This window comes from Lepidothrix coronata, unplaced genomic scaffold, assembly GCF_001604755.1.
Source record: "Lepidothrix coronata isolate B3197 unplaced genomic scaffold, Lepidothrix_coronata-1.0 Scaffold122, whole genome shotgun sequence".
Classification (NCBI taxonomy): domain Eukaryota; kingdom Metazoa; phylum Chordata; class Aves; order Passeriformes; family Pipridae; genus Lepidothrix; species Lepidothrix coronata.
In genome coordinates, this window is record NW_016690302.1 from 214688 (window position 1) to 233286 (window position 18599).

Consider the following 18599-nt stretch of genomic DNA (forward strand, 5'->3'; position numbering starts at 1 on the left):
GTAAATACATCCACCCCCAAATGCAAATACACCAGCAGAGATTCCTTGCCCGGGGCTCAGAGCGGAGCAGGCTCGGACAGGAGAGCAGCACCATGAGGTGAGTGCGGTGGCAGGGCCCTCCCCAGCTCCTCTGGCCACTTGGCTTTGTGCAGGCTCTGGAAGGCAGGAACATGTGTCTCATCTTGTTTAGCTGCTACTGGAGTATGGCTGCACTGATTCCAACCAATTTCTTCCACTGTCAAATGAGAAGGGTGGTGGACATGAAGATTTCAGCTGGTGCTGAAATACCTGATTTGATATCGAGCCTGGCAACTTAGATGTGTGGGTTTGGGCTATGATCTGAGTCAATGCTCACTCTTCCTCTGTTAATCTCTGCTCCTTGACTCAGGCTGTTTGTCTTGCTGGCTGTGCTCTACAGTGGAGCGAAGAGCAGTGTTGTGCCACAGAAAATGTATGGGAGGATCACGTCCCCAAACTTTCCAAATGTCTACCCAAACCACAAGGAGAGAATCTGGAATATTACTGTCCCCAAGGGATATTCTGTCCGTATCTACTTCACCCATTTCAACCTGGAGCTGTCCTACCTGTGTGAATATGATTATGTGAAGGTATGTGTAGGATGGGGTGACATGTAGCAGGCTAAGCTGTTAAAAACTGTGTTTATGTGATCCTGGGCACCTGTAGGACCAGTATAACTCTTGTAAGCACTTGATTCTAGTCTGCTTTTAAAGTTCAGGCTCAGCTGATTTCTAAATGACGTATTTATTGAGGCCCACAGGACAAGAAAGCAGAACTGGGAGACCACAAAATGTAAGTGATGGTCTAAACAAGTTGCTGTCAGCTTGTCTGAACGGGCACTGGCTGTGGTGTCTGCTGGCTAACGTGACAAACAACCTCAGGAAGAATTTGTTTGTGTGGGCCTGATGCACATCCAAGAGGGAGCTGTGTACACAGGGAGTGTGCAAGCCCAGTTTCCATCTGACAGAACCAAACCAGGCTCTTCCCACTTAGAAAGATCTCATTTCCATGGTGTTATATGGCACGTTGCTCCCATTCCCCCGATCGATGTTGTTCTTCATGTACTTTCCTTTGGGCAGGATGGAGTACTCCTTTCTGGTAGGTCTGTAGTACATAGCTCTCTCTCTGCCATGCCCAACATAAACCCCATGTGTCAGAACATTTCTCTTGTATTAAAGATAAATTAAGAACTGAAACTGTAATAGGTGAATCATAGGGCAAGTGAGTCACTCATTTAAAGACACCTTTTACTATACATTTGAATTTGTCAGCATGTGAAACTTTTTCTTTTCACCCCAGTTGCCTCGGGCTTTACCAAGATCTGATTGTCACTGAGAGCACCAAGTTAACAAGAAAGGAAAAAAGGGAGACAAAATTATGGGCTTAAATCACAGAGAATGGGGGAAATCTTCTCTTATCTGTCCTTGGATGTAGACTGATCTCCAGAAGCACATTTTGAGAGCATCCAGACCTCCTTCCTCACGCCATTAAACACAAGCTTTCCAAGCCATGGCGGCAGGTTGGGAAGATCAGTGCTCTGTGCTCATCTGGTGGATTTGTCTGTCTGTCTTCCAGCTGAGCTCTGGTGGGAAGACCTTGGCTACACTGTGTGGAAAGGACAGCACAGACACTGAGGAGGCTCCAGGCAACAAGACATACATCTCCATGGACAACCACCTCGTGGTGGTGTTCCGGTCCGACTACTCCAACGAGAAACCATTCACGGGCTTTGAGGCCTTCTATGCTGCTGAAGGTAAGAGATCTTAGATGGAAATAAGATCTTAGATAAGAGATGTAGATGGAGGAGCCACAGCTGTGGGGGGGTTGGTGCTTCGCTGTGTTCTGTGCTGCTCTGTGCTGTGGGTGTGGGGTGGGAGATGTCTCGTTGTACAGAGGCAGGTGCAGAAGGGCACAGCAACCAAAGGCAAACAGCCCAACCTCTCAAAACACAGAGCGGCTCAGAATGAGAGAACACATTGTTGAAGGATGTTGTTTGCCTGATTCTGTGCTTTGCCCATTAGATATTGATGAGTGCAAGCAGCTGTTGGATGGTGAACCCCTCTGCAATCATCACTGTCACAACTACGTGGGGGGCTACTATTGCAGCTGCAGGGTTGGCTACACACTGCATGAAAACAAGAGGACGTGCACAGGTGAGCTCTTGATAGATCAGGAGATACTTCCCTACCTACAGCATCCACTTAAATCCAGTCCTGGCTCTAACAACAAGATGAAATCTGTGGGGTTCTGCTGTTGTATTCACTGTTCCCTATTCACCTGGTGCAGCTGGAAGGCAGTTCAGGGGGTTGGTCAGGGCTGGGAGCAGAGGCCCTCCTTTGCAGAGTGGCTGTGGGCTAATGGTTGCCATCAGGGACAGCAATTTTGTGTGTCAGTAAAATGGTGCTATGGCACTTGGTTGTGGTTACTCCTTTCCACTTCTGTTCACCTTTAGGTGGGTTGAATGGGAGAGGCAAGAAACTTGCCTTACACTTCCCACCACAGACACTTCCCATGTTCGTGGCTGCCAGTCTTGCAAAACTGAGTACATCTTGTTCCCTGGGTACTGAGATACTGAGTAGTCTGGACCCAAATTAGTAGATGTGTTGGAAAAACTGACAAATGAGTTGTGAAGTCTAATGGAGAAATAGTTTTCTTCCCTGGAAGGCCACAGGCCAAGAAGCAGCACAATCCACATATCACTGACACCAGCTACCACGATCCACTCATTAATGGGAGGCTGACCAGGCACGGATCTCTTGTTCAGAGGGCTCACAGTGTGAGATCTCTCACTGCTGCCCAGCTCTGCTGCTCAGGTCAAACCAGGGGAAAAGACCAGCACCTCAGGATTCCCTGTGCAGTGAAACAGGGGTGTACACGGGGTGAGAGGTTCATCCTTTGGGGGTGCAGCTTTGCCACCTGGAGGTGAACTCCAGACATAGTTCAGCTCCAGGTGGCAAAGCTGCATAATGCTCATAAATACTGTCAGAGGTGGAAGATGGTTTCCTTGAGCTCCCCTGTGCTGAAATACAGAATTGGATCCAGCTTCCAGTGCTTAAGGTTGCCTTGGCATTTGTCTTCCCAACTCCAGCCCATTACATACTCTTTCCAGCCGTGGCTGCCTGGGTCTGATTCAAGATTTGAGCTCCTCATGTCTCCAGTGTATTGGAACAGACTGTCCTGAAGTGATGGCTTTTAGCACAAGTATATGGATTTACTGGCACTGTAAATCCATATACTTGTGTCTACCCTTAATGTGAAGGTGCAAACTGGAAAGCTGTGAACTGTCAGCTCTACACTGACCATTTGTGTGTGCCCAGTTCTGTCCCCCTCCTTGAACAGAGCCTGAGCACAGGGAGCTTCTCAGCAGTAGCAGAGGGCTGGGCTACCTGGATGGAGGAGCTGGGAATTGAGAATTGGGAATTTCTGTGGTGCAGCTGATGTGCTGGAACCTGTTCACATTTAGAGCCCTTAGATTCAGGGCTGCAGCTGCTCCAGCCACTGGGCTGCAAGGACAAGGTCTCTGCAGACCTCCTTCATGAGATGAGGGCAAAAGCTGCCCCTGTGAGTGTTGGGCTCCTGCCTGGGCAGGCTGCTGTTGACAGGCTCTTTTTCTCCTTTATTTTCCAGCGTCAGATAATTAAACTTCTCCTCGCTTAGGCAGAGATGGAGACAGATGTTCTGGGAAGAGCTGGTTTCCCTCCCTCCTGACCTGCCTGTTGCAGTCTGCCCAAGGGCTGCAGGCTTCTCTTGTTCCATGACTTGTCTGCTGTGGTTCCTTGTCTTTCAGACCTGCCTCCTGCAGACAATAAAGAGGCTGTTCCTCGTTGAAAGCTGATGGCAGCCTCTGGGGCATTCATTTTCTCACATTTCCATGTGTCACTTGGGAAAAAAGAAGGTAGATAAGCCAAGAGCTGATAAGAGGGGAGCCAATTGTGAAAGGCCCCTGAGCATCACAGCTAAACATGAAGACTCTTGAATTTCTTGTCCAGCTCTTGTTGCTTGACCTTCCATAGTTCTTAAACTGCAACAAACCCATGACCACACCTTTGTTCCCTAATGGTCCTTTTAGATACACTCCTGTCTGCACACAGATTTGTAGATTGAAACTTGCTATTCAAAGCCCATTCACTCTTTGGAAAAGTCTGAATTTTTCTTTATTCCCATTTTGTGACTCTGGCCATTTCTCCATTGGGAGCCTGGCCTCATGGCTGAAGTGTGTTCTGGTAAGAAAAACTTTGGAGTTCCAGGAGTTTGGTAAAATCATATGAATGTCACAGGGCAGCTGAGGTGCCTTTTCTACACAGGTGCTCTCCCCATGTAGATGCAACACCAGAAATGCTGTTCTTCAGCTCAATTGCTTGTGGTGTCTCAGTCCCTCAAAGTGCCTCTCCCTGCTCCACAGTGATCCCCATTTGATGTCCATTTAGGCTGTACCCCCTTTGGGCAGGGACCATCTTCAAACATGCTGGAGAAATGCTGTGTTCTGTACTTGTCAGGGACTAGAGCCCCCCAGCTCTGTGGATGATTATTGCAAGAGTTTAACAAGTCAGAGCTCAGCAGCTCTAGGGGAACTGCTGAAGGTAAGACAAGGCTTTGTTTAAAAGCTTGAGGGATTAAGGAGCATTAGCCAATCAGTATTGCCTTGTTTCTGCTATTTAGCAGGAGTTGCTTTTGATTGTTATTTATGAGGCTTGGTTACTCCAGCTGTGGAATAAACAGGGAAGGAACCCTTTTCCAGGTGAGCATGGGAGGAAAGATGAAGTCTTTTAGGTGGGACACGACTCATTTCAGGCCACTGCATCTTCAGGCTTTGATGTTCCCTTGAGCAAATCACTTGGTACCAGCTTTGAATATCCATGAGCAAAATGAGAGGAAACATCCCTGCCCTGACTTACTGGGAACATGCTTAGTAAGTGTCTAGGAGGTGGGTGCTGCAGAGAACAGATCTGGGGGCAGAGTGGCTGTGCAAGCACTACCAAGGCTTACTTGTGCCATGTTTAATCCTGTTCAGAGGCTGTTTCATGGTCACAGTGAATTGTGATCAAAGCAGCCTGAAATTTTGTCATGGATCAGTGACACGATTTATGACTCACCTTCGTTGGGGCCCTAATGAGAGAATGACAATGGACCTGCAAGTTTTGAGGGGGCCATTTTTCAGGGTTCAAGCCTCTGGCAAACAGCTCACTGTGATCCTAATAAAAATATGGCCTAAGCATAATTGAGCACTCTCAGGACAGCCCTAAAGCTCGGACTGAGCAGTCAAGGGAGAGCATTTCTGCTGGCAGATGTTAAAAAAATCATTTGATCCTTTTTGTGCTGGGTGTTTATGACTTTCTTGCTCACAGAATTATGGAAAAAAATACTGCCCTGACAAAGGGAACTCCCAGTGGCCACATCCAGAAGGTATTAGGAAAAAAGTAAGGTCCAGTCTGAGCCTTTTCATCTTCAAGCTGCAGATTCCCTTGGATTAGCAGAGTGTCTTCTGTTGGGTCAGCCAGTTCTGGCTGTTCATGTGAGCACAGGTCAAGAGAGTTTATTGGTGATGATTCACATTTTTCCCAAACTGTATCATGAAAATCTCACATCAGCATTAGGGATTGAATTGAAAGGAGACAGATGTAATGAAGTATGAAAAAATATTTGTCTCTGTCTTTCTCCTTTTTCAGTCCTTCAAAACAAGGCCAGTTTTCTGAATTGCTGGGCTCCTGGCAGGGCACTGGTTTTGTCTGAGCTGTAGCAGTGTGTGGGGAGCCCAGCTCTGTGCACAGGCGTGGTGCTGCTCTTTGCTACGTGAACACAGAGCAGCCTCTGCCCTGAAGAGCCTCTGAACCAGCACCTGGGCAGTCAGAGCAGTTCTGGAATGTGCCTTGCCAGAATGGACCCAGGCTGAGGATCCCTGGAGTCCCACCCATGAGCCTGGCCAGCCCCTCACGCTTCAGTGGACGATACAGTTCTGTGAGTGTTGTTTAAAGTATCCTTCATGCAGGAGCATGATCCTGGCTTTGTATCAGGTTTGTGGTTTTCACCCTTTAAATTCATCATGTGTTCCTTTGCCCTCTTATTATTGAGAAAGAAAACAGCTTTCAGGAGCTACAGTGGGTGGTTTTACACACTGTTGTTTTGTGTCTGTGGCATATCTGTGTTATCACACAGTGGGCTTTTCTTCATCCTTTCTCTCTATTACGTGTATTTATGCTGAGCTTTAGTCTAATAACATTCCTTTAAACATACTTTCAGCAAGGATAACATGGATCACCTTGGTAAACAGAAGCCAAGGTGTTGCTGCCTTCTGATTCTGAGGTTCTTGTAAGAAAGAATTTAACCTTACCAACCTGAGTAATCCCTTCTTTGCATGGGAGGTCCCATGCCCAGGGACAAATGGTTTTGTAGGTTATATGATAAGGATTCCATTGCAGAAGTGGCAAAGAATTTGAGATCCTAACTTCCTAATGATTTCAGTAGGGAGCTGGGGGCATAAAGGTAGTCCTCATTATATTGTGATTTGTATGCTTAGGGTAGGAACTCCCACTGTCTTTTCTCACACCTAAGGATTTCATGTTTTCATCCCTATCTTTTCCTATAATTGCCTCCAGACTACTCCTGGAGGGGCTGTGGAGTTGGCACAGACACTGGCAGCATGAGGAAATTTCAGTTTTAAGAGAAGCAGGGGTTTTTTTGCACTTCCATGGGGGTGAGCATAGATATGCTAGATCTGCATATCAAACAGATTTCGGGGTGTTTCTCAGCCTGGGCTTACAGGAGGTGGAAGGAGGCATAAGAGTGGGATCTTAAAGCCTGGGAGAGGCAGTGAATTCTGTGTCTGGAATATTTTAAGCAGCTCAGGAGAGTGTGCTGGAAAACGTGCTTTATTCTTACATAGTCAAATGCTTCTGTAGTTTGAGACAGTCAGTGACATTACAGAAATGTGCATTTAGCTGGGAAGAATGAGGCAGTAATAATTAAGGAAAAAAAAAACACTAATAATCCTCTACAAGTGTAGCATGAAAGGAAAAGATTGAATTCCCTTGGTGGCTCAGCTGATCTGTGCTGGTGCAAAGCAGGGTGCTGTAGGGCTGGATTCAGAGGCAGCCAGCACCTCCAGGTGAATTAGTCAAGCTGTCTCCACTTCTTTGGACCAAACAGGATTTATAAATTAGGAGAGCACACAGTTTTAACAGAATAGGCATTTCTAGGTGTTCATTAACTGTTTGTGTATCTGCCAGCTGTGTTTGAAAACCTGTGAGAATGATCTGGAACACTGAGAGGTGCTCAGGCACTGGGGCGATGAAAAGGTTCATGTCAAACAAAAGCAGCTGCTCGTAACTCTCTGGGAAGATGGACAGAGGGAGGGAGATTGTTCTGAAATTACAGCTTGTGCTAAAAGGAACACTTGGTGCCCAAGTGCATCATGACTTGTGTTGGGGTATTTTAGTTGAGCTGAGGGCCACACAAACATGCACCAAAAAGATTATCCTTTTACCTATTCTTGCTGTCCTTTCCCAGTAAAGGCTTGTAATCCAAATATTTACCATGGCAACAAGTGGGGCTGACACAGAGGTATAGGGTGGAAACGAGCTTCATTCTCTGAAGTAAAAGAAGCTTAGAACCTTGGCTAATGAAATCCATAGTTAGTTAAGGGACAGTAGTTTTCTCACTCACAACTTGGTCACCTTCCATTAAAATGACAACCTTAAACTGTATGATCTGGTTTTGGGCGATAATCTCTAATTAATGCCTGGATAATGGCATTTTTGTTGGTGGAGGTTAGCATGGTGTGTTTGAGGATAGAATTCAAAGTCAAACAATTTCCCTCTTACAATTAATTCAGTGTCAGAGTGGTGCAAAAATCTGCCGGTGTTATCAGCCAGTCCAGCATTCCTCATCAATTACAGGATTGCTCATCCAGCTTTTGCAGCACATCATAAAGCCTTTGTTCCCAGCTGATCAAAGCACCACTTCACAGTGATCAGATGCTGTCAACAAGCAGAGATCCTCGGGGCACTTGTGGCTGTTCCTTCTTGCTTCTCTTCAGCAGGGAGCATTTGTGGCTCCAATTGTGCCGGCAAGAGGCACAGCTGGTTTCGCTCAGAGAATACAATTACATTCTAAACGTCTGGCAACAAAGGCATTAAAAAGAAAGGGCTGCATTCAGAGGCTTCTGGAACTGAGGAGCTGATGGCTATCTTACCACTCCACACACTCTGGAGCAGCAGACAAGCTGCAAATTTAACACCTTGGAATGTTTCTGAGGAGCTTCCAGTTATCACCCCTGTATCTGACCTGCAGCCCTGCAGGCTGTTCAAGTGGTGCTTTCCCGGTGTCCTTCCCTGCCCCTCTCCCGAGGCAGGAGTGCTGGATAGTGCTGGTGCCCTGGTCCCACCACAACAGATTTGTGGCTCCAGAACTTTCATGAAGGCCTAGACTAGTGTAGAAAATTATCCTCCTCCTTTACCCGGCATGGCTGAACTGAGTTAATACAACTACCATCATTTCCTGTTGTTTGTTTTTTCCCAGCCCACTGTCAGAGTCCCGTTTTTACTGAGAGAATTGGAGAAATCCCTGGCCCTGACTATCCAACACCTGCTCTCAGCTCCTGCAGCTGCAGGATCCAGATAGAAGAGGCTTCCTGATCGTGCTGCAATTCGTGGAGACCTTTAATGTAGAGACACACCCAGGACTGCCGTGCCCCTGTGATGTCCTTAAGGTGAGGTGAGGTTTAATGCATTTCATCACAGCTTTTATGAGCCAGGCCCAGCTTTTTTACTGCATTTTCTTCAGCCCATGTTTCACCATGTGTTCATTTCTTCTTCTTGCTTCAGTTTTGTCACTTTGGGGTTTTCTTCCTCTCAACACCTCTTTTGGAAAATTCACTAAAGCCATCAAATTAGATTTTATTCCAACCTCTGCCCTGTTCCCAGAACTTCATACTGGAAAGGCCTGAATAGTGACCAAACACTGGTGCTTTAAAACAGTGGTTTCATGGGTTGTTTTCAGTAGTGTGCCTGGACCAAGTGGCTGCCAGGGAACTTAATTCTGAAGTAAAGTTCTGAAACAAGCCCAGAATTGCAGCTGATTTTACAGTTCAACTTGGATCCAGGCATATGACTATTTTAGAGACCAATTTTCCCAGCTTGTCAAGAGTTACATGGTATGTGTTGAGACAACAGCCACCCTGGGCTGGTCCTGTCGGTGCAGGTCACTGCTCCCCTTTGGTGGGAGTCAGCCGCAGTTTTAACTTTAATTCCCAGTAATTGTAAATCTGTATCCACGAGTGTGAAAGTGCAGAGGAAGGGCAGAGAAAGGGTGTGCTCTCCCCGAGGAGCCTTTAGCAGTAACAAATGGGCTCTAAGGGGAGCGCTGTGCTCCGTGCCCCGCTGCAGGTCCGTGTCCCGCAGTCCTGAAGCACCACCCCATGGTCACAGCGCACCAGTGCAAGCCCGGCCTGTCCTGGTGACGACTGTGCTCTCTGGTGACATGGGATATCACTACTCGACACGGGTGAACCTTGTCAGCCCTCCTGGACTCCATTTCCCGGGGATTAAACACGCAGGTGCCCTTTCTCATCAGTATGCTGTAATTAGAGGTGTGTTCAGCACACTGGGTTTGTCAGCAACTGACCTTTGATACCCTCCCTGAAGAATTGCTCCTGTGCACGTCTGTGTGTCCATCCAGCCTTGCTGCTGCTCAGAGATTTGCTTCTAACTACGTTGGAAGAAAAGGATGATTTTACAAAAGATTTCACCAGATCAGTGTAGCGAGATTTTTTGATGTTCTTCCGTTTGTTACTCATCTCTCCAGGGAAGTTAAAACAGGAATACATGGTCATTCCTGCTGCATTTCACACTTACTCCTTAGTAACTGAACTGAGCTTCCCAGCAGACAGTTTTGGAAGGTGTATGCTTATGGAACTTTAAAATCACAGGTAGGTGATGGTGGTTTGGGGAGGCAGAGTCTTAACTCAGCAGTTACTTTCTAGGCTGTCTGATTTGACAGTTGTGCTGTTTATGTAGAAACCCAGAATAACTGATGTGAGAGTTATGGATTCCACACAAACAGTGGGAGAGCTGGGGGTGTGTGAAAATGCAGTGACAAAATTCAGGGCCAGTGTGAAGCCCTGTTCTGCCCTGGAAAGGCCAACAGTAATGGTAGGGCCTAAACATGGAATTAAACGTGGTCCTTGGCTCTGGGGCGTGCAAAGGGAATGTCCCTGCCTTACCTGGACACACCTGGAACTTTGCCTGTGGGAAGGATTTGTATTTTTAAGGCTGTGTAAGCAATGCTGAAAGGTACCCAGGCAGGCTTCATTCAGTCACAGCTGGGAGCTTTCTTACCATTCCCAATCCATCAGTGGATTTAATAGATTAAATCCTGGGAATAGCCCAAGGGAGGGAAGTGACACAGTCACCTTCTCAGGACCCCACAGGGACTCAAAAGCCACCTAAAATATGTTGTCTGAGGATGCCTGTAGAGTGTCACTCCTGCTGTTAACCAGTGCCCAGCTGTTCCAGTCCCTGGTTCTCATCTGTGCTGTCTCTGGGATGCAGGTCAGGATCCACGTGGTGATGGACACTGGAGACACTGCAGCTCGTGCCTCAGCTCCAGCCTGCAGGGACCTGCCCATGCGGGGCTGGGCACAGTCACCCTCTCAGCTATTCCACTTGCACGGGAGCAGGTACAGCCCTGTGGCTTTCTTGGCTTTCTTTTAGTACCTCTAAGCTGGTGAGGCAGAACCACTTCCCTGCAGAATGTTCATTTTAACAATCAATTACCACCTTTGTTACGCTGATTTTCAGACTGGCAAGTGCTACAGGTGCTGTTTAACACTAAGAAAACTGAAAATGTTATGATAACTGCATGGTGTGACTGTAATAACTAACACTGACCTTAGATTTGTTAAACCATTTACTATTTTACATGCCTTAGTCTTTCCTGAGTCTCCCCAGCACAGCCAGCGTTGCAGATTAATGCCCAAAACTCAGTTCAGTTCTCCTTGAAGAGAGTAAAAAGCTGAACCTTCCTTTACTCCAGCTCTTTTGGAGAATGCAGTTTCATAATTAACTAAATTGTTGCTTTTAAATTGCTTGGCATTGTTTCTGACAGGAAGATTGAACCACACTCTAGCAGTACTTGTGAGGGGAAAAGCCACTGCATTCCCTCGCTGCACAGTACGGGGTTGGGAATTTTGTTTTTTAATGCCTGAACTGCTACATTAATTACACTGTAAAATTAGTCAAGATCCAAGACTGAGTTTTGGGAGAAACATTTTACAATGTAATAGCATAATTGTCGCTCTTATCTTTTAGATTAGAATATCCATATATTCCAATTACCTTAATTTACATTCAGAACAAATGCATTTCCTTCTCCATGCCCAAATTCCTCAGCAATGCTGTCTCTCTTGATTACAGAACTTTTCCAAGGGATGCACTACTAATGAAAATTGTATTCTAAATCAAATATTCATTTGCAAGCAATTTTACCATTCCAAAACAATCTAGGAATTACATTTAGAATCATTAACTTAATTTAATCCATATAAGCACAATAATTCAGTGTTCAGATCTCAAACTGTTAAACAGCTCTGGCTGCCTTTGTTGTCTTGCACTTTGTGGAGCAAGGGGAGCCTGGAGAGTTTCCCTGGCAAGTGGTGTAATTATAGGGAAAGGAGGATCAGGAGGATCAGCTGTGTGTGACAACAGCTCCAACAGCTGCTCACGGTGTAGCTGATCAAAGAAACCCCTCAGCTTTGAGCAGGACATTGGAGATTTTGAGCAAACACTATGAAGAAGGCCAGACAAAAAGAAGGTTATAAAAATGATCTTGTCCACTTTGATAATGGTATTGGTTAAAGTGGAGCAGGTAGTCCCAATTAGTACCACTCTTACACCTGCTTGTTTACCAGGAGAAGATGGATCTCAGGTGACAGCAGGTGAGGGGGAGGGCAGAACAGCTGCAACGGATTCTCAGAATTAATTAAAAGCAATGTCAGAAAAAAAGTGTTTATAAAATGTTTAAAAATGTTTAAATAAATAGTTAAAAAAAATTACATAGCCCCCCCTTACAATATAAACTTCCTCTTCCTTGTATCTCACATTCTTTAATATTTCACTTTCTAGAACAATATCACTGAAAATGAAGTATCTTTAAAAAAAATCAAGACTCGAAACACTTCAATGTATTTTCAATCATAGTTTATTTACTTATAAACACTAGAATATGCAAAGCAGTTAAAAAATGCTACTGAAACTTGAAAATTACTCTTAAATTTTCGGGTATTTTGTTTGAGGGTGAAGGAAGGCTAAAATGATTAGCAAAGACTACTCAATGCTGCCAACCAGCCACTTAAAACCTAAGCCTGAACAATTTAAACAGAATTAAAACCATGCTAATTACAAAAACTTACCAAGAAGTTCCTTGCAGGGGGTCACAGTTAGTCTTTGGAGGTCCAAGAATACCATTTTTAAGTGTTACTCAGCAGAAGTAGCTGGTAATAGTGCAAGTGCTAAAATGCAAAATTCACAGATGGGACAGAGTTTGGAGATTATTCCGACTTAGGTGCAGGAAAAAAAAATGTAAGCAACTTTTTGCAGTGGAATATGAACAAAGGTGTAGGATTACTTCTCAGCCTGAGTGTTTAGAAACCCTCTTTAAACCAAGTACATCGAGATACAGCTGATTTTTTCATACTGCAGGTGGAAAACTCAGCCGTGCACTTCTGTCTGCTGTTTAGGTGCTCTGCCCTTCACAAGCCTCAGTAGGATACACAGTAATGAAGATCTCACTTGAAAAGTTACATAGGTTAAAAACTGTGTAAATATCCCAACTCAGACTGTTCACAGCTCCAGCACAGGATTATGGTGCACAGAACAACAGGGATCAGTGGGTTTCAAGCCCAAGTAGGTGAAACAATTCCTCAAGCTCCTACCACCAGTGGAACTTCCCTTCCACCAGTTTCTGCTCAAACATCCTGCCCTTCCTTAAGAAGCTGCCCCTTATGTGACACCTGTCATAACCTTAAGTTTTTCAGACTCAGAATTTATCAGCCTGTTTATATTTACTGGTGCTTTATTCGCTGGAAGGTCTTTCCTGACTAGTTTCACCAGGAGTTAATAGTGTTCTTCTGGGCTGGAAGTGTGGCAGGAGCCTGTTTCCCATGAGTGGGCTGGTCTAAAAACAAGTCAAAAACATCCATCCCCAAAGGAGGTGCTGTGGACAGCAAGTGTCTGTCTCCCCCAACCCCCCTCCTGATGAGGAACTCCGACTCCTAACCGAACAAGTCCCGTTCCTTGGCACAGATGGAATCTGGAGGGAGCTGCTTACCAGTCTAGGTGCGGGCTCCCCAAGGTGTGGGACCTGGATTTTAGATCTATGGCACTGCACAGTGCAAGGGTACAGTGGCTTAGAGGTGTGGCGGTGGCTCCTTTAGAACCTGCTTATCTGAAACAAACCGAGTGACTGCAAAAAGCTTTACAGAAGTTCATCTCAAAAGGGTAAAATTAATTAACTGCTATGAATTCTTTGCATTCAGGGCTGCAAAACAAAGACACATATTACTTAAATCAGTTTTATTTAAGAATTTCCTACAGTGACAAATCTTATAAAAAGCATCCAAACACGAAACTGCAGCAAACAGCATTCTTATGGATATCTTACAGACAGTGGAACTTCCACCCTGGAGAGGCACACTGAGCTCTAGTGATCTCTGCTACAAGAGCTACTGCAAAGCACACCACAAGCTCAATGTTCTCATCACAAACCCCATCGTCTTCAAGTCACATTACCACACTTACAGATCATTAACAGAAAAAAAACACACACCATACAGCATTCACAGCAGTTGACATAAGGGAAAAGAAATACAAATATTCCATTTCACATAACACATTCAACTAATTGATTAACTAGGTAGAGAACCCACTTAAAGTCTTCCACATGTGGATGTCCTTTGAATGCAATAAACACTCGTACTTTATTTGCTATCATTGCTCTCCGCACACTCTCTCACCAAAGCCACAGGATTGAGAGACATCTCGCCAAGTCAAATAAAATCCCATTACTGCACCACCAGGTCTCTGCATGCGCTCGCTCCTTTATCTCGCACATACCAGCCCTCTCATGCCTCGGCACCACCACCAATCCCACACAAGGTTTCAAAAGTTCAAACAGCCTTCTGGTTCCATCTCACAGCCTTGCGTTCACAGCGTTGATACGACTCCATGAAATAAAGAGTAGCGGATAAAAATGGAACACCCACCGTCTAAGACGCAGCATGTGCGGTGTGATGAAGTATTCTTGGATGAGAAAGCATGTAGACAGAAGTATTCCTAAGGCAGAATATTTACAGCACTGCTTTCAATGAAGTGCTTCTTCCATACACATTTGAAATGAGATGAACTGCGGAGATTAAATGAAGCCTTCATATCGTACTTTAGTATGGAGGGGAGACAGTGTTAAACAAAAACACAAAACAAAAACGACACTGTGTTGTCCAACGGGGCACTTGGAGAGTCTTATGGTGGGATCAAATTAAAAACAAGAGGGAGAGAATGCTGTTTCTGACCAATGGTTCCATTTTGAACATGCAAAGAATTCAGGTAGCCGGGAAACAAGGGATAAAGTATTACAGGAGAAACCTTTCCTATCGACTGTAGTGTTAGTTCACCTGTCGGGCAAACAGCAGTCCACTTCCAAACATTCAGAATTCCAACTAGATATGTAACAAAACTTAGAAAATTCCTTTTACCTTTCTTTTCTTTTTCTTTTTTTTTTCTTTTTTTTTTTTAAAAAAAGAAAAATGTCAAAAATACTGCTGAATATACTGCACACTGAACAAATTGATTTGGAAAACTTTAGTATATATGTAATTTACAGTATACTTACCATGAGTTAGAAAAATTTGATTTCCCACCATAGAGTCAGTATCAGAGCCCACTGCGTCTACATCCCCCAGCCTGAGGACTTGGAGTCCATGCTGGAGCCGAAGCCTCCGTTAAACCCGCTGCTGGAGCCCGCGTTGGAGGCCGAGCCCCAGCCTATGGCTGCCCCCGAGTTGGACCCTCCGTACGAGTTGTTGCCTGAGCTAAAGCCCTGGTTCTGCTCCCGCTGCATGTTGCCTTGGGGCTGGTTGTTCCCCGAGGGCCCCGACTGGTTCTGCTGGCTGGCCAACATGCCCATCATGCCCCAGCTGCTCTGCAGGGCCGCCTGCGCCGCTGCCATCATGGCAGGGTTGATGCTAAAGGCCCCGAAGTTCATCCCCCCACCCATGTTGCTGCCCTGGTTGTTGCCCAGTCCTCCCCCGCCTCCTCTGCTGTTGCCAAACCCCCCCTGGTTCCCAAAGCCTCCCGGGTTACCACCAAATCTTCCACCTCTCTCTAACTGTCTATTGCTATTATGCTTAGGTTCAGCATTGGATATATGTACGCTGATTCCTTTAATGATCAAGTCCTCTCCACAAAGAGACTGGGCAACCTATAAGAAATAAGGGATTGATTAAATGTATGTTAGACGTCTTTTTTTTAGATGTTAGTAGTACAAGACAAAACATCCCCCATGACTCTGAGCAGATATTTAACCTGCAAAGGAAGCACAGGCATGTACTTAATCCGATCTGAAGTGTTTTATCTTTGCATTCACCACTACACTAGCTGCAGTATAAAAAGCTGTCTGGAAATGTAACCTCAGTCCATTCAGTAAATCAGATCAAGCTAACACCACTGGAATCCTCAAGACAGTGGACAAGTAAGTGTTTCACGTGTAGTTCCAGAAATGATACTTTATCAAGCTACTGAAATGCAGGCTAAATATGAAGTTAAAATATGACTTACCTGGTCATCTGCAAACGTAACAAAAGCAAAAGCCCGGAAGGGCTTAGGAATGAAGACATCTACCACTTCCCCATACTGGGCAAAGAACTGTCGGAGTTCATCTGCCGTCATGTCCTCGGTGCAGCGCCCCACAAACACCTTCCTGCTGCGCAAAGGCTCGTCGGGACTCTGCTGCAGAGATGGGAAGGACAAAAACATCACAACCACCCTGCAGAACTGAGTTACAGGATGATGAAGGCCCCCCTCAATCTGGCCTGTTCTGCGGGCTGAAGATCAAGAAAGTTTGAGATTGTAAAAGGAGTTTAAAAAATAAATGGAATTCTATTCCAAGAACGTGCCTGCAACCACAAGAAAACGAGGATGGGAGCAACACACAGGGACAGTGAAAAGGCCACTGCAGAAGGACACTCTTTTGGTAATAACTGCTTATAGAGACACTGGAAGCTACAGGTTCAGTTCTGCACTCAAAGACTCATTCTGCTCTTCCCTAGATTAGTTATTCCAGCTGCTTTATTCTGCATTTATTCATGCAGCAGACAAGTTAGGCAGGTACTGCTGGACATTAAACACACTATTTCCAGATTTTCATCATTGCCTCACATAACCAGCTATTTTTCCAACTCACCCACCTCCTCCCTCTTTTCTTTCAGCACCAATGAAAGCAGCAGTAAAACCCAAAGTACCTTAGAGTTGGGGAGTTTACAGTCACACCACCTTCCATCGATCATGTGCCGCTGTGACATCACCTTCACTTGGGTTTCGTAATCCGTGAACCGAACAAACCCAAACCCTTTGGAGTGGCCTGTTTTAATGTCCTTCTTAACCTAAGGGCAAAAAACAAAACCACAACTCACCACGAGGATGAAGTGCATTGTTACTGAAGGAATTTAGTGAAGATCTCTTTTGGGAGTTTATCAGTCTTATAAATACTGTTATCACAGCAATATCTAATTCTGTAACATCTCCCTCAAAAATTAATAACAGGCTCATGGAACAAAACACACCCTTAGGAAGAGACATAGCTTCTGATCTTCCCCAATTTTACATGGCTCTATTGTTTCTACTTGCTTTCTCAGGAGCTTGAGCTGCAAAAGGATTTTACCTGCACCATCAGAACTTCTCCAAAGGTACTGAAATATTCCTTTAAGTCTTGTTCAGTGGTTTTCCAGGGAAGACCCAAGACTATTAAATCTGAAGTCTTCTGTACTGCTCGTTTCACTTTCACAGCTGATGATGCATCAGTTTCATCCATTTTTCTCTTATTATCTGAATATAAAAAAGTACAGTAGACATTATCCTCAAATCTGGAAACTGATCCATTGATTACGAACTGCACGGTATAAAATCATAAACTGATGAGAAAGAGTACAGACTACAAGATGCACATGCCAGCTGTTAGGAGCCTATTGTAAAATATCTGAATGCCCTGGACCAAAGCCAGCCCACACTGAAGTCCCCCTCCAAAATGCAATTTGACCCAGTTAGCTCTGCATTAGTTTATTTAAATATCATCCAGCAACGTTCACAGGCCTGTAACAAGGTGGAGAAGACAGGAAGTTTTAACAAGAATTTAATTAGTGATCTATTTACTTCCCCTTTTTTCCAAGGGGGTGGGGCAGAGTGGTCTGACTTCTCCTTTTCTGAGCACTTTTAAATGGTACTTCTGACCAAACCAGACTTGAGAAGTGCCTGTGACTACAGAGGTCCCATTAGACCACAGCCTCTGAAGGTCTAGATGAGGTTGTGGACCCTTCAAAGATAACACAAGACTTTGTCATTAAAGTGTTCGTTTGGGTAAAGTCTTAAAAACTTACTGGGGTCAAATCTACTCGGCAGGACAGACATGTACATAAATCGCTGATCCCTATGAATCAGAGGGTTCAACAGGAACAGTGTTGCCACGTTAGCTCAGCAGTGACTCACGCAGAAAACTGCAACCTCGTACAAAGAACCGACGGAACGAGCACAGACCTTTGGGATAGTTGACGACATAGACGAGGTTTCCCCAGCCGGCCTCGGGGGCGTGCAGGATGCCCTCGACCAGCCGGACCCCCCTCATGCACTGCGACACCGGGTTCCTGTAGCGGAGCCCGCACGCCCCGGGGAACTGCGCCGTCACCGTGGACAGCAGCACCGTGCCGTCGTCCTCCGACGGGATCTCGATGGGCTCATCGTTCTCGTCCTCCGTCACCCGGATATACTCCGACATCTTCGCTGGACGCTACTGAACTGCACAGGGGGAAAGCAGCGTGAGCGACCACCCTGTGCCCCCCGGCTGGGCTTTCATCTCCCTCGCCCCGAGGCACCGCTGTGTTTATTGCACAGTAGGAGACACCAAAATGCGCCGTTCACTGACACACTGACACAGAAGCCTCCGGCCCTGCCGTACCGACACACGGACCGACACCTCGGGCCGTCGCGGAGCTACGGAAGGACCGAAGCGACGGGTCCCCGAGCACGGCGGGAGGGTGCCACCGGCTCCCGCCGCGGGGCCCGCTCGGCACAGCCCCTCTGGGCCCCGCCGCCTGCCAGGCCCGCCCAAGCCTGCCCCCTCCTTGCGCGGCTCCGCCCGCCCCAGCCCCGCGGGCAGCCCGGTCCCGCCGGCCCCGCGCTCCGCTCACCGGCCAGGGAAGGGAACGGCGTCCCCGGAGCCGCTCGGTGCCCCCTCAGTGCCCACTCAATGCCCACTCCGCCCGCCGCGCTCCGCCGGCGCCGCACAAAATGGCGGCCGCGCCCCCTCAGCGGCCGGGCCGGGCC

General features: G+C 46.3%; 2 protein-coding genes across 6 annotated transcripts; one reads left to right on the forward strand and one right to left on the reverse strand.

Annotated features, from left to right (window-relative positions):
- Nucleotides 1-11558, forward strand: MASP2 (mannan binding lectin serine peptidase 2). 4 transcript variants are annotated; one of them, XR_001876550.1, is made up of 6 exons: nucleotides 1-97; nucleotides 389-608; nucleotides 1594-1771; nucleotides 2040-2171; nucleotides 8533-8722; nucleotides 9399-11558. XR_001876550.1 is itself a non-coding variant. In XM_017825792.1 (5 exons), the coding sequence occupies exons 1-5, from the start codon at nucleotides 21-23 to the stop codon at nucleotides 3657-3659; spliced, it is 621 nt and encodes a 206-aa protein (XP_017681281.1). In that variant the 5' UTR covers nucleotides 1-20; the 3' UTR covers nucleotides 3660-3853. The 4 variants fall into 4 exon arrangements, 1 of the variants encoding a protein (XP_017681281.1); XR_001876551.1 differs by having other exon boundaries at nucleotides 9817-11558; XR_001876552.1 differs by having other exon boundaries at nucleotides 10563-11558.
- Nucleotides 11559-13566: 2008 nt separating this feature from the next.
- On the reverse strand, nucleotides 13567-18578 carry TARDBP (TAR DNA binding protein). 2 transcript variants are annotated; one of them, XM_017825791.1, is made up of 6 exons: nucleotides 18464-18578; nucleotides 17814-18071; nucleotides 16945-17108; nucleotides 16526-16666; nucleotides 15843-16010; nucleotides 13567-15486 (listed from the first exon to the last, which is right to left on the reverse strand). In XM_017825791.1, exons 2-6 carry the CDS (start codon nucleotides 18049-18051, stop codon nucleotides 14956-14958), a joined length of 1242 nt encoding a protein of 413 aa, XP_017681280.1. In that variant the 5' UTR covers nucleotides 18052-18071; nucleotides 18464-18578; the 3' UTR covers nucleotides 13567-14955. The 2 variants fall into 2 exon arrangements, with proteins under 2 accessions (XP_017681280.1, XP_017681279.1); XM_017825790.1 differs by having other exon boundaries at nucleotides 15843-16013.
- Between the last annotated feature and the right edge of the window lie 21 nt (nucleotides 18579-18599).

Coding starts and splice junctions, on each gene's coding strand:
- MASP2 (XM_017825792.1), top strand. CDS start 21: ATGCAAATACACCAGCAGAGATTCCTTGCCCGGGGCTCAGAGCGGAGC. Junction 609..1,593: donor GTGAATATGATTATGTGAAG/GTATGTGTAGGA, acceptor TCTGTCTTCCAG/CTGAGCTCTGGTGGGAAGAC. Junction 1,772..2,039: donor GGCCTTCTATGCTGCTGAAG/GTAAGAGATCTT, acceptor TTTGCCCATTAG/ATATTGATGAGTGCAAGCAG.
- TARDBP (XM_017825790.1), bottom strand. CDS start 18,051: ATGTCGGAGTATATCCGGGTGACGGAGGACGAGAACGATGAGCCCATC. Junction 17,109..17,813: donor TGTCGTCAACTATCCCAAAG/GTCTGTGCTCGT, acceptor TTTTATATTCAG/ATAATAAGAGAAAAATGGAT. Junction 15,487..15,842: donor TTACGTTTGCAGATGACCAG/GTAAGTCATATT, acceptor TATTTCTTATAG/GTTGCCCAGTCTCTTTGTGG.